General features: G+C 45.1%; 1 protein-coding gene across 1 annotated transcript in view; it reads right to left on the bottom strand.

Annotated features, from left to right (window-relative positions):
* The window catches only part of kirrel3a (kirre like nephrin family adhesion molecule 3a), a 527,277-nt gene that overhangs the window by 121,066 nt on the left and 388,668 nt on the right, over nt 1–17,543 (bottom strand). Inside the window, exons 4-5 of the mRNA XM_052039890.1 lie at nt 12,421–12,578; nt 4,338–4,488 (exon numbers count right to left, since the gene is read on the bottom strand). Coding sequence (XP_051895850.1) covers nt 4,338–4,488; nt 12,421–12,578 — 309 coding nt within the window. The remainder of the gene's footprint in view (nt 1–4,337; nt 4,489–12,420; nt 12,579–17,543) is intronic.

The following is a 17,543-nucleotide window of genomic DNA, read 5'->3' as shown; positions in this document are numbered from 1 at the left end:
AAAAGGATGGCTTGAGCTGGGCTACCCTAAGTCAGCATCACGGAACGGAAAGCTTAAAGTGACAACAGAACCACATTCACGCACGGTAGTATAGTGGTGAGCATAACGCTTTACAGCGCCAGTGACCCGGGTTCAATTCCGGACGCTGTCTGTAAGGAGTTTGTACGTCCTCCCTGTGACTGCATGGGTTTCCTCCGGGTGCTCCGGTTTCCTCCCACATTCCAAAGATGTACGGGTTAGGAAGTTGTGGGCATGCTATGTTGGTGCTGGAAGCATGGCGACACTTGTGGGCTGCCCCCAGAACACTCTACGCAAAACATTTCACTGTGTGTTTCGATGTACATGTGACTAATAAAGATATCTTATCTTCCCAGTAATTTGTAGATTTTGTATTTGTATTAGATATTGTATTATTGATATTTGTAGATATCCTCAAGGAGCAATGGGGGATTCTCACTGTGCTGGTGAAACACCAGCTGCAGTGTTGTAAGTAAAAAGTCACATGTAGGAACTTTGATATGGTGGGGGAAACAAATGCCCTTTACACTCAGTAGGATCAATGTAACCGGTCCACATCCAATGTCTAACAATACTGTGATTAAGGTTTTGTAACTTTAGCTATATTGTGGTTGAGGTTTTGAATTCAGGACTGGGAGGAAAGTTTGTACTAAATGCAGTGCAGAACTGATGCTGCATCATGTAGGCAAAAGAGGTGAAGGAAAGCTGCTTTTACAATGGACCAGGATGTTAATACCAGAGGGAGAATTAAAGAAGGGATGGTGTGCAGCCCTGCTGTTGGTTATCAGAGCCCTGAAAAGGAACCACTGATGCTCCACCGAATTATCGAGCAAGGGTGAATGGGATAATGTGACCAGTCTGATAGGATGTAATCAGTCAAGATCCATGAATCCCTGTCGTCATAACAAAATGAGGGGTATTACTCCAACCTGTGGGTTCGATTGGGATACAGATCCCTGGAATTGGATTATGTCCGGAACTGCAGGCAAGCACTTTCCCATGGTGTCAGTCCATCAAAGGACAGATTGGTGTTGTACCGGGAGTACCAGCAGAGCAACACATGGACCTGTCCTGTTGTGGCAGGAGCTTTTGTTTTGCCGCTGTCCAACTTGTAAGGTTTGAGATGTGGGTTTCATTAAACATGCATTTGCATGCATGGGTAAATGTAATGGAAGGGGAGGCATTTAAAAAAACCAATTATATCATTATGTAGCAAGGCTTGGATGTGATATTCCAACCCACCAACAAATCAAGGAAAGCTGGAGAAATGAACAGACCAGTCACAAAACATTAATACACCCTAACACAAGATAATAAACACAGACATAGGGGAATGTGCAGAGGGGAGGTGACTCATCGTGAGGGGGCATTGGCATGAATATCAGAACCCATGCTCAGGTTACAATCCCGCCACTTATTCTGGTTGTGGCACAACTGCTCCTAACCTGTGGATTGTTCATTGAGTTCCATCTCCGATGTTGAGAACAGAGACAGAATACCTTGGCTGGGTACATCCACAAAGGTGCAAGGGACAGACTGCTCTGGGACATGGAACGAAGGTCAGTCCCAGGGATTTTGGCTCAGAAAGAGTAGGGTTAAAAGCGAGGACATTGGAAGTTGCAGTGCAAATACTGTGCAAATTAATATTGGGACAGAGGGGTAGGGAGGGCATTGGGTGGGGTGGGAGGGGTTTAAACTTAGGTGCCAAGAAATTTGACCCTGCAATCCTTGTTTTCAGGTGATGAATGGCATGTTGATCTCAGATTCTGGTGGGAGGAAGTTTCTGGTATTTATGAGGCCTTGGCAGAAAACAAATTGCTGGAGGTACTCAGAGGGTCAGTCAGCATCTGTGGAGGGAAATGACCCCCTCTACATCAGTGAGACCAAGCATAGACTGGGCGACCAATTTGCGGAGCACCCGCGCTCCGTCCAACACGGCTGGCTGGAGCTCCCGGTTACTCGTCGTTTTAATTCCCCTTCAAATTCCCACACCCACATGTCTGTCCTCAGCCTCCCCCACTGCCAGGGTGAGGCTAAAGGCAAACTAGAGGAGCAGCACCTCGTATTCCTCCTGGATAGTCGACAACCCGATGGCACAAACATTGAATTCTCCAGTTTCAGGTAACCTGCTCCCTCTCCGTCCCTTTTCGTTCTCCTCCTGATCCACCCAGTTCCTCCTACACTCACCCAGAGAAACCCCCAGCCCCCATCACCCAGTTTCTTACCCCTCCCTCCACCCAGTCCACCTGCCCATCACCCATGCACCCCTTCCACTGGGTCCCCTCCCTTCCACTGTTCCCATCTGCCCTCCCATCCTTCCTTATTTGCTTCCACGCTCCACCATCTTTCCCATCAGAGTCCGCCATCTGCAGCCCTGTGTTGCCTCCACCGATCATCTCCCAAGCCTCTGTCGCCTTTTCCATTCTTTCTTCTTCCGTCTGCCAATAATCCCCCCTCAGGTGGACGCCCCTACTCTTGTTTCACCCCAGCTCCTCACCTCTTCATACTGGCTGTGTTCTCTCTACTCTTTCAGACTCAAAACATCGACCGTCCGACTCCCTCCACTGATGCTGCCTGACTGGCTGAGTTCCCCCAGCGGTTCGTTTTATGCTTCAGGTTCCAGCATCTGCATTCTCTTGTGTCTCCATTTTACTGCTCAGCATATTGATGGAAGCCTGGAGAAAAGTGCCCAGGCCTTGGAACAGGCATAATGCACAATGCCAATCAGAGGTTAATGCCCTGAGAGACAGTATCAGCTGCACTCAAGATAACCAAGTTTACCTGCAGCTGATTGGGGTCCTTAAAGGTCACAACCAGCAAGGTAAAAGTGAAAAGCAGTTCTTAAATAAAAAAAAACAGGAAATGCTGGGAATACTCTGCAGATCAGGCAGCATCTGTGGAGAGAGAAGCACAGCTAATGTCTCCTTTAGCAACACACAAAGGGCTGGAGGAACGTCTCCACCCTATTACGCTTTGGTGTCCACCTCTCTGCCTTCAATTCAAAACATGTTGATTTCTAACGTTATGCAGTTCTGTTCCACCTCCATCACCTCCAACCAGGGACCCAAACAGTCCCTTCAGGTGAGACAGAGATTCACCTGCACCTCCCTTAATGCCACCTACCGCATTCGGTGCTCCAAGTGTGGCCTCCTCCACACTGGTGAGACCAGACGCAGACTAGGTGACCGTTTTGCAGAACACCTGCGCTCTGTCCGTAACCACAATCTGCATCTCCCCGGTGCCAGTCACTTCAACTCCCCCTCCCACACTACCACTGATCTGTCAGTCCTCGGCCTCCTCCACTGCCAGGAGAATTCCAAGCGCAAACTGGAGGAACAGCACCTCATTTTCCGTCTTGGAACCCTGCAGCCTAAAGGCATGAACATTGAATTCTCCCACTTTCGGTAATCCCCACCCCCCTTCCCCACACCCCCGCCCCCCCACCAGGCTTCTTCTCTTCTTCCCTTTCCTAGCATCTTTTTATTTTCCTCTCTCTTCTTACCTTTGACCCATCCCCCGGTGGATCTGCTCTCCCCTCTTCCCCGCATCTGCCTATCACTGTCTCTTACCTGCATCTACCAATCACCACCCTGTGCCCACCCCGCCTCCCCTGTTTCGTCCACCTATCACTGCTTTGCTTTTCCCTCCTATATATTGGGCTTCCCCTTTTTCCTATCTTCAGTCCTGAAGAAGGGTCCTGACCCGAAACGTTGACCGCCTGCTTTTCTCCACGGATGCTGCCTGGCCTGCTGATTTCCTCCAGCATCATCGTGTTTTTCATCTGATGAAAGGTCATTGACCTGAACCATTAATTTTCTCTCGGCATCTGCTCCCTGACCTCTGGGTACTTTTAGAGTCCTTTCTTTTTTTATTTCAGATTTCTTGCATTTGCATCTTTACGTCTTTCAATTATATACACCCAGCTGATGGAGGTGGGGGGGGGAGGATCAGCAGATGATATCTGATTCAGAGCCTCCATCTCGACAGCACCATAACCTCTCAGTCTGGTTCCGAACCTCCCTTTCCCACATTCCTGATTTCTCTCTTCTTCATTGCCTGGAGGATCCATTGCACAGTTTGCAGTTTCAGTGACAATAAGGTGCTGCAGTTTTGGCACTGCATTTCACTAACCATGGGAGAAACCTCATTCTTTATGGCTACTGATGTTAACCAATAACCCTGGCAAGTTTTTACACTCCTGTGCTGGGCTGAAGTCCGTTGCATCTGGTGCAGTGTCCATGGCCAGAAGCAGTAATGTACACTGAGATAATAGAAAAGGAAGGTTGAATGAGAGCCTTTGAGTGGAAGAGGCAACTCACGTTGGATATCGATGGTAACCTCGGCCTCCCTCCCCTCCGGGATCGCCGCATTCTTCGCTCTACAAATGATACGCTGGCCATTCTCGATTTCAGACGGTGGGATGTGCAGGCTGCTGACAATACTCTCTCGTTTCCCATCCTTCAGGAGCCTCTGTGGGAGCAAACAATTTCGGGGTTAGCTGTGGCTGAGGAGGCAACACTCTTGCTTCTGAGCTGGAAGGGCGTGGGTTCAAAATCCACGCCATGGGTGCGTGGTCTGAACATCAGTGGTTGATGGGTTTGAGAGAAGAAGGAAACCTCCTGAGGTGGCTCAGGAGATGGGAGTTCATAGTTATCAAAGAAACCTTGTATAAGAGCAAAACTAAAATTCAATCTAATTTGAAAGAAAGAATTACAGTTTTTTGACTTTCCAGTCTTTAAATATGCGTCATGCACAATGATGATACTAAACATACTGGCGTTATGCCCTGCTTGCAAAAAAAAATTAACAGTATAGCTGTAAACAGAAGGTGTTTTATTGAAGGCAATAACTCCCAACTAAATTGCAGCTTTTGGCCACTAAAAAGTGTCATACTGTATGATGCAAACACGATCTTAAAAATATCCTGCAAATCTATATATAATATACACAACTCAACACACAACCCAACATTTACATCAACCCCAGCTCCAGCAGCTTGAGCCAATTATCTGACTTGCTATTCCAGTGAGGTACTGAGGCAGTGCTAAACTATTTAAGACACTGTCTTTTAGATGAGATTTTAAATCAAAACTCCATCCTCTTCCCTCTCAGCTTAACGTAAAACATCCCACATATAAACAGAAAATGCTGTGAAAAGTAACTCTGTTTCTCCTTCTACAGATACTGCCTGATCTGCTAAATATTTCCAACATTTTTCTGTTTTTATCTCAGATTTCCAGCAACTGCAGCTCTCTGATTTCCACTGCAGTTGTAATGTGTGTAATGTGTGTAATGTGTGTAATGTGGGTAATGTGTGTAACGTTGGTTGTGAACAATAATTCTTACTTTAAAGTTGCCACTACCTTAAAGATTTTGTCATGTGTCTAACTACTCTTTGGGCAGCAACAATGTTTATATAAAGTCCTACCGGTGATCTGTAAGGACCCAAGAATAAACTTCACATAGTTTATTTGAGTTATTTTTGTCTCCTGTGTACCAGTCTGTGCACTCCGCAGTGGACTTTGTAAGAGGTTGCAGACCCACTGAGTACACATACTTTGCAGCTTTAGTCTGCAGAAGAGCAGGGGAATATCCTGGGCAATATTAATCCCTCGACCAACATCATTGGAACGGATTATCGCTTTTTATGGGAGCTTGCTGTGTGCTGTTTGGCTGATGTGCTTCCTTTATTACAGGAGGCCACACTTCAGGCAATTACTTTGTTGACAGTAATGCACTTTGGGATATCCTGAAGTTATGAAAGTCACTGCACAATGCTCGTCTTTTATTTGACATGATGTGTGCACTGTGATACTTATGTCATACACACAATGGAACGGTGGACAGAAGGGCAAAGCAATGATGATTAGGCTGGCGGTTCGGAGACAACATGAGCAAGGAGTGCTGAAAAATGTGGAGCTGGAATCCTGGGAGACACCCTGTCTGGATCCCGATTGTTACAAGCTGCAGGATAAAATTCACCTATTCATGACCCTCAGTCCCTCTGCCATTAACTTGCTCATCCCACAACACAAGTCAAACAGAAAAAAACCCAAAAAGAAACAATATCCAACAGGATTGCTTTTTGTTCAAGATCTTTCGTTGTGAATCGATTTATTATCTGTCAGAGTTACAGCTTCTTGCAGCACTCACCCCTCCAGACATCCCCTTGACTGTATTTAGTGGCTGACACTTTGCCTCGAACCCAACCTTTTTCTATTCTATCCCATTTAATATTGTTGGCATCTGCTACTCTTCATTTAACCCATCCTACTCTTTGTCGATTTGTTAACTTTCATTAAGTGACACCTCTGTACTCCCCTCTCAATACAGTGGCTTGGTTGTTATATCTTCATATGCTCAATCTCTCCCATGTCCCTTGCTAAACTAACCAACAATGACCATCTCTAAGCTCTACTTATATTGACATTCTTGACTTCCAATACCCTTTGGTCTCAAATGGAATTAATATACTCTTCCCATTGTTAAAGCTGCCTCCAGGAAACTTTACATTGGGAATTTCCTTCTGCTCATGCTTTGCTAATATAACTTGGCTGGAGATGTGGATGGAAGCCTTATATTTAATAAAATTAGAAAAAAGTAGGTTCAAGTCTTGCTCCAGCCTGTAACCAAGGCCAACACTCCAGTGCAAGATTGAGATAGCCCTGCTCTGATGGAGCTGCCGCCTTTTGGATGGGACAATAAATTTAGTCCCTCCCTGCCTATTTCATGGACATTAAAGATTATTCAAAGAAGAACAAGGAAACCTCCTGATGTTTTGGCCATGCTTCATCTGTCAACCATCACTATTTCAGGTAATTTCCCCTGCATTGTTCATGGAATGTCGCTGTGAGAAAATAGGTACAATTCTGGCCAAGGGACTATTGTTCCAAAGTATTCAATCAGATGTTAAGCATTTTGCAACACTCGATTTCATGATGAATTCGTAAAACAGCAATAGAAGATATTAAAAAATTGTAGATGCTGAAAATTTGAAGCAAGAACAGAAAATGCTGGAAATATTCAGGAAATCAGGCAAGCTGTGTGTAGAGAAGAACTGTGTGACCTACAGTGCATTTCCATCATTTTTTTGTTTTTATTTCAGATTTCCAGCATCAGCAGCTTTTTGCTTTTCAATTACTATTTAGTTCACCGAGACGCCTTTTTCAGGACTGTCCACCTTTGCTGTTCTTTCCAAGAGGATTTCCATTTATCTTTTACTTTACCCACCCTCAATGGTTTCTGTTTCCCTTCTTAGAGTCATAGAGTACAACAACAGGCCCTTTGGCCCCGCATGTCCATGCCAACCATCATGTACTCACCTGTGATAATCTTATTTGCAGCCTTCCGTGCCTTGCTGAATCAAGTGCTTGTGGTTAAATGCTGATAGAGCACCAGTCTCCAACACCCACTCATTTTTGATGAGATGTTGATTCACATTTGCTTCCACGGCTACATCCCTTTTATTAGCAAATGTATCTGAACGTGAATGATTCTAAATGAAATTTCACCCTTCACTTTTGGATCTACTCACAACATGGGTATGTTCAAGACATTCAGTGTTTTTCAAATCACATTCCAAGATCCTCACATCATGCTGTGCGTCAGCATATGTGTCCTCTTGACCTCTCTCTGCAACAGCACTGACTCACTTTACCTCAATACTTAAACAAATAATGTTTTTCTTTCCTTTCAGGCATCAAGGTTTGCACACTTCCATTCTACCCTTTCAGTTTCCTCTGACCCCACCTCTCCTCTCCTAGTCCCACTCCTTGCCAGGTTTTCTCTATCCCTCCTGACCTTCTCCTCCGTGGAAGTCATGTTTCATCCCTCAAGTGTATGACGTTCTGCTCTTTCTCTGCTGCCTTCATATCTGTGTCTGTGTCTGGGGCCAGATTGTCGACCTTTCTCCTATCTCCATGGTTGTTTATCCTCCTGGACCCTTCCCTTCGACCTTTTGATCTCTTCACACAAAATGTCAGTGACATTAACCTCAATTTTCCACAGCCCTTTCTCTGACCTATCCCTCTGAACCTGCCACACTTCACTCACTGAGGACCAACCCCAACTTTGTCATCAAACCTGCTGACAAGAGTGACACTATTGTGATTTGGTGACCTAACCTCTGCTTTGAAGATGCTGAATGCCAGCTCTCTGACATCTCCTCTGGACCATGGTCCCACCACCAAACATCTCAACCACATCTGTTCGACTCCAGGACTTCTGTTCTCACCCTCTCTCATTCCGGCTAGAACATGGAGTGGGTTGTCCTGGCCCTCACCTTACACCCCACCAGCTTCCACATTCAATGGATCTCCTCCATAACTTCTTCCACCTTCACCACCAGGCACATCTTCATTTCCCCTTCCCCTTTGGCACTCCATTCTGACTCCCTGGTTCACTGCACCCGCTCTCCTGCTCTTGGCACCTTCCCAACCATCTGCAGGAGTTACAACACTTCCTCTTTTACTTGCTCCCTTCCTACCACCCAGGGTCTCCAACAGTCCTTTCAGCTGAAGCAGTGATTCACTTGCACTTCTCCCAATCTAGTGGACTGCATTCAGTGCTTCCAAAGTGGTATCCTCTACACCGGAAAGACTAAATGCAGATCGGGCAACTGCTTTGCAGAACACTTCTGTTCGGTCCACATCGGTGTTTAGTTTTCATTTTAATTCTCCATCACCTTCCACTCTCACCCCTCCATCTTTGGCCTCCTGCACTGCTCTAATAAACCCAAGGTAAGCTCGAGGAACAGCATCTCATCTTCCATTTGAGCACGTAAGACCCTTGAGGTCTCAACATTGAAATTGTTAACTTCAGATACCAAACTGTCCGGTTTGTGCCAGAACTGGCCAGTCCTGATGAAAGGTTATCAACCTATAACACTTTAGCTCAGTTTTGCTTTCCTCTCCATATATACTGCCTGATCTGCTGGGTATTAGAACATTTTCTGCTTTTACTTTGTATAACTGTGTTTGTTTCCCCTTCGGATAACCTCTTCATTTTCCCTTTTCTGAGTTAGCCATTTAATCTTTCTCAGTTTGCGTTTTGACTTTGCCTCAGCCAATAGTTGTGTTGCTCCTGCTCCCTGGTTCCTATAACCTCTGAAACTGATGGAGATGATGACTGTCTTGAAGAATAACACCACCTGCTGAGTTAGGAGGAGTGCAATGCACAAGTTCACACAGGTGTCACTCCACAAACCCTTAGCAATGCTGCTTGTGTAGTGCGCCTTTCCCTTTAATGGTTGGTTCCCGAGGTAGCAGCTACATTGCTAAGTGCCGGTAGCTGCCAAAGTTGCTAAAGGGAATTTCAGGGGCATGCACTGAACCAGGGAAACTGTGTGGTTCCACAGACAAAGGCAACATTTATAACAAGAATCAAGTTAGAAAACCATGTTAGGAAACACCATAAATAACTACACTAAGCTGCATTAACTCCAAAATCAGAACAGAAGAACGTTAAACACTTGTTTAAAACTCAGTCCTTACCCCTCAGCCTTTTAAGCTCAAGATCAAGGGCACTGGCTGGAATTCATAATGTCATAAAACTTAAGTACAGGGAAATGTTAAGGGATTAATGTCGATTTAGTGTACATGGGTGGTTGATGGTTGGTGGGGAAGGACCTATTTCTGTCCCGTATCTCTCTGAAGGGTGGCACAGTGGCACAGCTTGTTGAGCCACTTTCTCGCAGCGCCAGAGACCCGGGTTCAATCCTGACCTCGAGTGTTGTCTCTGTTCTTCCTGTGATCTTGTGGGTTTCCTCCTGGTGATCCGGTTTTCTCCCACATCCCAAAGACATGTTGATTGGTAGGTCAATTAGCCACTGTAAATTGCCCCTTGTGTGTGTATGTGAATGGTAGAATTTGGGGGCAATTGATGAGAATGTGCGGAGAAGATAAAATGGGATTTTTTTTGTAAATGGGTGCTCAGAGTGGACTTGGTGGGCTGAAGGTCCCGTTCTCTGCTGTACCTCTTGACGGGTCCTTCAACAGACTGCAGCTTTGTGTGCCCATCAAACAACAACAAAGAAAGTACTTATATAGCTCCTTTAATGTAGCAGAGCTTCCCAGGGCAACTTACAGGAGCATTATCAAAAAAAGAGATGGCACTGTGCTGCACAGGGAAATACTGGGACAGATGACTGAAATTTTGGTTACAGAGGTAGTTTGGAAGGAAAGAGTTTGGTGGTTAAGGAGGTGAGAAATTTAGAATGGGAATTCCAGAGCTTGAGGCAGAGGCACCTGCCTGCGTGGAGCTCAGAGATCTGAAACAAAAACAAAATTCTGGAAACACTCAGCAAGTCAGGCAGCATCTGCAGAGAGAGAAACAGAGTTAATGGTTCAGGTTGCAGATCCTTGTCAGAACTGGAAAAAAGAGAAAGACAGGTTAGCTCTAAGTCGATGGTGGAGGGAAGAAATGGACAGGGCAAAGGGAACAATTGTAGCAGTGTGTGGCCAGGGTCACCATGGAGATAAATGGTGGTTGATGGGTTCATGGCAGGAGTTAGAGCGTGAAAATAGATTCAAAGGAGTGTAAAATATGCGGAGCTGTGGGACCTGGCTGGCAGGCCAGGTTATGATAATGGAGAGAGAAACCGCGCCACTGTCTCAGAGGGGTGACTTACAGTGAGACGGCCAGTTCTGTTACAAACAGAGGAAGCCACTTCCCTGAAATTGTAGAATTCAATATCAAGTCTGGAAGGCTGCAACGTGCCCAGGGATGCTGTTCCTCAAACTTACATCGGGCCTCATTACAACAGTGCAGGATGCCACAGACAAATAGTTCGGAGTGGGAGCGGGATGGAGAGTTTAAGTGGCAGCAACCAGAAGCTCAGAGTTTCCCCTGCGGACTGAACGCAGGTGCTCCGCAGTGGTCACCCAATCTGCAGTTGGATTCTCTGGTGCAGAGGTGACCACATTGTGCATACTGAATGCAGTCCACTCATATGGAAGAAGTGTGAGTGAATCACCCAGTTTGGATCCCTGGATGGTGGGGAGGGAAGAGGTGAAAGGACACCTCTCAAATGAGGTCACTGTATATAAGCCACTCACTCTCATTCTTATGTTTCTCATTTGGAGCCAAGATTTCCTACAGCTGAACCAATGGAATCAGAGCCGTCTCCAGCTGCTGACGTTAAGAATCTAATGTCAAATAAGATTGGGGACAAAACACGGTCCCTCGCAGAAAAAAGTCGACAGCAGGAAGCTGTCCCTTGTGTGACAATCCGAAACAGCTGGAAGTGTGACTGGTGTAGACATGGAAAATAATCACCTTGGCGTTTTAGGTTTGGGACATGACACACCCCTAGAGACAGCTTTACTTGGCAGGTGGGAGCTGACTGAGGTGGGAGGCACAGCAGACTGCAGAAGCTGGAATCTGGAGCAACAAACAATCTGCTGGAGGAACTCAGTGGGTCAAGCAGCGTCTGTGGGAGGAAAGGAATTGTCGACGTTTTGGGTTGAAACCCTGCATCAGTCCAATTGTTTGTTGACTGAAATGGGAAGTGGTTTCTTCCCCAGCTCCAACACCCGCACCTTGATGAATGCTAAATCCATGAAGAGTTTGGGTGTCGTAGTAGCACAGTGAACTGCTGCCTCACAGTGCCAGAAACCTGGGTTCAATCCTGACCTTGAGTGCTGTCTGTGTGGAGTTTGGATGTTCTCCCTGTGACCGTGCGAGTTTCCTCCTTGTGCTCCAGTTTCCTCCTACATCCCAAAGGCATATGGGTTTGTTGGTCATTGTAAAAGCTTCAAGTGTGTAGGTGAGTGGTAGAATCTGGGGGGACTTGATGGGAATGTGAGAAGAATAAAAATCAGGATTAATACAGAATTAGGTGGTTAGGTGGTTGATGGTCCACCTGGACTCGATGGGCTGAAGGGCCTGTTTCCATGCTGTATCGCTCTATGACTCTGAGCAAACTCTAAGAAGAGTTAAAGTTAAATTAATTTTAAACCGAGTTGGCGTATGTGCTTGCATCAGCAATCTTCCTGTGCAGCAGACTTGATAAACTCATGAATGATATTAAAAGAAAGTGTATTGTGGTATTGCTCTACACAGTTGGACTGTGAACACTCTGAGGAGCTCTGTATTCTGATTGTTGAAGGGTCTGACAATGCGTGGTTGTCAGAGCAAGAAGGTTGGAAATCTTTGGTTTTCAAAGCTCCCCATGTGAATTATAATGTTAGAATTAACTGACTCTTGACCTCTCCAATCCTATTCCACCCAGTTCGCCCCAAACCAACCTTCTCTGAATTACACATTCCCACTGCTCCACAATCTCACGCCACTCCAGCCCCAAACAAAACCCACCCATCCCATCTCTTCCTTGGCACTCCACTCCCTGCAGAGGTCTGCAGTATGTAACCATTGTTTACGTTTGGCTCAGGCTGCTCTCCTCACCTTTATGTAGGTGGCTCCGCTCAGGGGCTCTCCGTCTCGTATCCAGGTGATGACAGCCGCTGGCTTGGCATTGTCTGCGCGGCACGTCAGGTTCAGGGAGTCTCCGACCTTCAGGCTCACCACCGGCCCGTTGCTGATCACTGGATTGTCCGGAGGTACTGCAATAATGGAATACAAGTTCAGGCATGAAACCAATGGCCATGGATCGAGGCTTTCCAGTGAGCACAAGGCTGGCAGTTTCCATTCCTACAACTGGAATTCTCAATCTAAATACAGACCTCAACTCAGACACATGCATAAAACTGAGAACTGAGATCAGTTCCATCCGTCCTTTCCACTCACTGTCACTCCGCGTGAATCCCTCCCTTACACTCACTGTTATCCTATGCAAACCCTCAATTACACTCACTGCCAATCTATGTGAATAACGCACTCTTCTCTCGGTGTGTATCCCTTCATTCCATACTTAGTCACTCGGTGCTCATCACTCCATTGCACTCTCAGCCCCTCAGTGCTCATTCCGTCATTACCCTCTGTCACTCTTTGCCAACCCCTCCATTATGTTTGATATCATTCAGTGACTGTCTCTCCATTACAACAAAGCTCAGTGCAAATACTTCCAGTACATTGCATCAACATGTGCCAATCACTCTGTTACAGTCTCACTCAATGCCAATCCATTGATTGCACTGTGTCATTCATTGCCAATCCCTTCCTGACGTTCTCTGTCATTCAGCACCAATCATTCCATTACAGCCTGTCATTCAATGCAAATCCCTCAACTGCATTGCATCAATCAATTAGTACCACTTGCTCCATTATCCTCTGCTTAACTCAGTACATATCCATTAATTATACGCTACATCAAGGTGCCAGTCCCTCCATTATGCTATCCCCACATGCATTACATTGATGGCACTCAGTTCCAGGTTATCCACTGCCATCAGATTCGCTACTAATTCCTCCTTTACAGTGTGCATTCAACCTTACTCCCTCTAATACATGCTTTTCTTCAATGTGCAGTCTCTCCCTTGCATTGCGTGGTCAGTGCTCACCCCTGTATTGCACTTCCCGTCACTGAGTGCCGATTGCTGCAATGCATTATATAAGTCAGCTCCAATCCCTGCATTGTGTTCTGTGCCATGGTACCAATTACTCTATTATCCTCATGTCACGGTGTCATTCAGTGCCAGTCCTCCCCTATATTGTGCCATGGTGCTATTCTCTCAGTTACACTTTGTGGTTGAGGAGCCAAACCCTTCATTTCACTTTGTGTCTCTAAGTGCAAATCTATCTATTACACCACCTGTCACTCAGTGTCTGTCCATCCGTTTCACTCTCTCTCATTGAGTCCCTTCATTACACACTAAATCATTCAGTCCCAGACTTTATTTCACACATTTCCAATACCTCCATCTCATTGCATTACTTGGTACCAATATCTCCATTATACTCCTGTGTCACAATGCTAATCCTCTGTTACATTTTAGCTTTGTGCCAGTCCCTCCATTACACTCCCTGTCACTGAGTGTCTATATCTCATTACAAACTGGATCACAGCGCCAATTCCTTTATGCACCCCCAGGTCATTCAGTTTCAATTCAATTGTGCCACTCAGTGTCAGTCCCTGTGCATCATTCAGTGATGGTCCTCCTGTACACTCTGTGTTACTCACTGCGAATATCTCTGTTACAATGTTTTTCTTAGTGTCAATTCACACACTCTGTCCTTCCATTACACTCGGTGCCAATGCTTTCATTACCTCCCATTTCACATTGACAACCCTGTTGTTACCCTTGTTGAATTGGTGCCAATCAGTAGCAGTACTAATCCTTCCATTACTCTTGACATCATCATCTGATCTCTTCACTACCCCCTGCCATGGTTCCCATCTTTCTAAGTGCCAAGCCTTCCTTTACCTTCTGAATGGAGGTGTCAGTTCTTCGATTACCCTTGATTTGACTGTACCACTGTCAATCCAATTAGTTGTCAATTAACTGCTGAACCTTTCAAGGTGAGTTCAAAACAGTGAAAAGTAAATTTATCTTTATAAACTTGCATCAGGAAATTCCAGCAAAGAGCAAACACTGTGTGGAAGAAACATCCAGATTAGAGTTTGTTTGCTCTAAACAATGCATAGATTATTTGTCGATTGAATGCTATAATGAGAATACACAGTTATCTCCCCAAGATGGTCGAACTAGACTCCTGTGGGAATCTATACACCATCCAACCTGCCTTTTGTAGCCCTGGTTATCACATGAATTGGCAGCAATGTCGTTGGCTAATTATTACGATCAATCTCCATCAGTTCAGCTCCAACAGTCCCAGCGTAACCTGAGGAAAACACCAAGGCAGCCAAACTTTGAACACCAACATCCTTCATCAGTTGTTCTTCCTGCACGCCATCACAATGTGTTTCTTAGTGTCAATCCACACACTCTGTCCTTCCATTACACTCAGTGCCAATGCTTTCATTACCTCCTATTTGCATTGGTGCAGCAAGGGTAACAACATTTACAAGGGACCTTTACACACACCATATTCTAGTCCAAAATAGTCCATCCCAGCCACTACTCTGATGTTATGAACCATCAGCTGGGACCCAGAGCACTGGACGGGGAGGATTCAAGGGGATGACTGAACAGAGACAAGAGGTACATGGAGGGAATGTAAAATAAATACGGATTCAAGAAATAATTTAAAAAACATTTTGCTCACAAATCAAAGCACCCATGCATAGATATTACAATTTGCTCCCTCAGTCGATACTGAAAAAACAAAATCCTAGCGAAATGGAGATTCATTGGAGGGAGAATGTTCTGCTGGGGATGAGATTAGTGTGCTATTTTAAGAAGCCACCTAAAGCTGCAATGTGTTCCGGTGCTGGTTATATTATTGCATTAGCCTGACTTTGCATTCATATAACGTGGCCATCCCATTTATACACTCAGATCTGAAACTGAGCTCACCAGGGTGAATGCAGGAAGCAGACACCAAGTATTCCAAAGCATTAGCTTCTGCTCACTGCCTTATTAACTTCATGGTAGATCAGTTTAACATCAGCCAAAGTCAATGCACGTGATAGCCACATACAGTACCTGCAGTCTGCCCAGATTCCACACCCATTCATGGCAGCTTCCTGCACCTCTTGTATTGGTTGTTGGGATAATTCAGCAACGTTAACAAATTCATTTTCTTCCACTTACCCTGCCTTGACCCCCCCACCTCTCTTTTTCTCTTTCTCTCCTCTTTTTGAGGCTCCTCATTTTTCCAAAGTGATGATGCTAAACTATCCCAACAGCCATGCTAATGATAGAAGCTCCCTACCCAATCCTTTTGTACCATCCTTAATTCCATTCTTTCATTGCTGCTATACATCCTTGGAAGCCCTTGTTCCCTTGTGTCCTCTGATCCCTGTGCGTGATAAAGTGGAAAGAATGCTGGACATTACAGTGTAATAGACATGGGCAAAATCTCACTCTTCAGGTGAGGGATTGTGATGGTCAAGTGTGAGATCTGGTCCTTAGATGAAAGTCCTCGTCCTTCCTGAGAGAATGGAAGAACAAACAGAAATATTCTGACCAGAGGCAGGACATCTTAATCAACTGGTAGTTAGTCCTGGCCCAGAGAGAGAGGGCACTCAGATTCATAGCTAGGAGGGAAAACAGAGTTATGTTTTCAGGTAGAAGACTTTTCATCAGAACTAGTTCCAATGATAGGTCATTAATTTGAAACATTAACTCTGTTTCTTCCTTCACAGATGGTACAAGCCTTGCTGAGTATTTCCAGCAATTTCTGCTTTATTTCAGATTTCAGCTGCAATTGTTTGGTCTTTGATCAGAGGCGGGAGGTCCTGTTTCTCAGCTGATTGATCCTGCTCTTCCAATGAGAGGAGAGTAAGTCTCAGTGTGACATCCTGTAAAACATGGGACCACCAATAGCTCTGCTTAATAGCCCAGGGTTAGCCAATACTCACCTTATCTTTTGTTCTTTGGACGGTAACAGCATCTAACAAAGTGTTAATACAAAATGGTCTGAGCTGGGTGCCATGATATATTATTAACAAATGCCTATAAACAACTTTGAATGTCAAAAATGAATCACTTTTTGCTCTGGTGCATAATGGAATTGGCATTTTTCCATCCATTCCGGCACAAATGAGATTAAAAAGCAGATTCACTGACAGAAAGTGGGCAGGTTCAATTTGAAAAGAAACAACCTCAGAATATAGATATCTGGTCTAATCAGACATTGGAGTAATGCAATAGGCAATTCTGTAGAAAATTGGAACTTGTGGGATTTGTTGATATAAATGTGCAACGTTTGCTCAATTTTGAGGCTCAGGGGCACGCTTAAATCTTCACCATCCTGAGCTGTTATTTTTGTCAGTGTTTCCAAGTGACACCTTGGGTAAATTGGGACTGTCGTTCTAAAGATAGAGCTCGTTGCAGTTTACCAGTGAAGATGCAAGTGACTTTCTTGTAAACTTCCAATAAGATTTAGTTACAACTGTAATTGTTATAAATCTACAATGCAGCTTTCCTGCAATTCATGTATCCACTTATTCAGTAATAATTCCTCTTGGAGGTTTTAGCAGGAGCCTGCTGCCCCCCAGGAGAAAAAAGAGCAATTTCCAAGCCAGGACAGTGTAACAGAAGCTCTCTGCTCAATGCCCGTGTTGGTTACAAAGGATCCAGTTAATGTGCAGGAGAAAGCTTACTCTGCTCTTGGGGGGCTGGTGGCGTTACCAACAACTGAAATATAATCTTCAGGAGGCTGCTGGAAGCAATACTGGAAAAAATTATAATGGAACTAATAAAAGAGACGTTTTAAAAATCCCTTTGAACATTTCTGTTTGTTGGTTCTAAAAACAAAAGTCAAAGGGGCTTAAATGGACAGTCAAGAACCAAATAATTAGGTAATGAGGACTCTATTCCCCTTCCAATTGACATGGTGTGACAGGGTGAACCTGTGGGTGACTGATGGCAGCTGTGTGTCACTGCGAGGGTTAAGGCAGTCAGTCATGCGATGAGACCTCCAAAAGCACATCCAATGAGGCTTGGCAATCCTCAGAGGTTCACCAGTGGATGTGCTCTGTGACCCTGAGATCACGGAAAAAT

Source organism: Pristis pectinata, chromosome 27 (assembly GCF_009764475.1).
Source record: "Pristis pectinata isolate sPriPec2 chromosome 27, sPriPec2.1.pri, whole genome shotgun sequence".
Lineage (NCBI taxonomy): Eukaryota > Metazoa > Chordata > Chondrichthyes > Rhinopristiformes > Pristidae > Pristis > Pristis pectinata.
The sequence above is the reverse complement of the archived record's forward strand: the minus strand, read 5'-3'. Positions and strand labels throughout refer to the sequence as shown.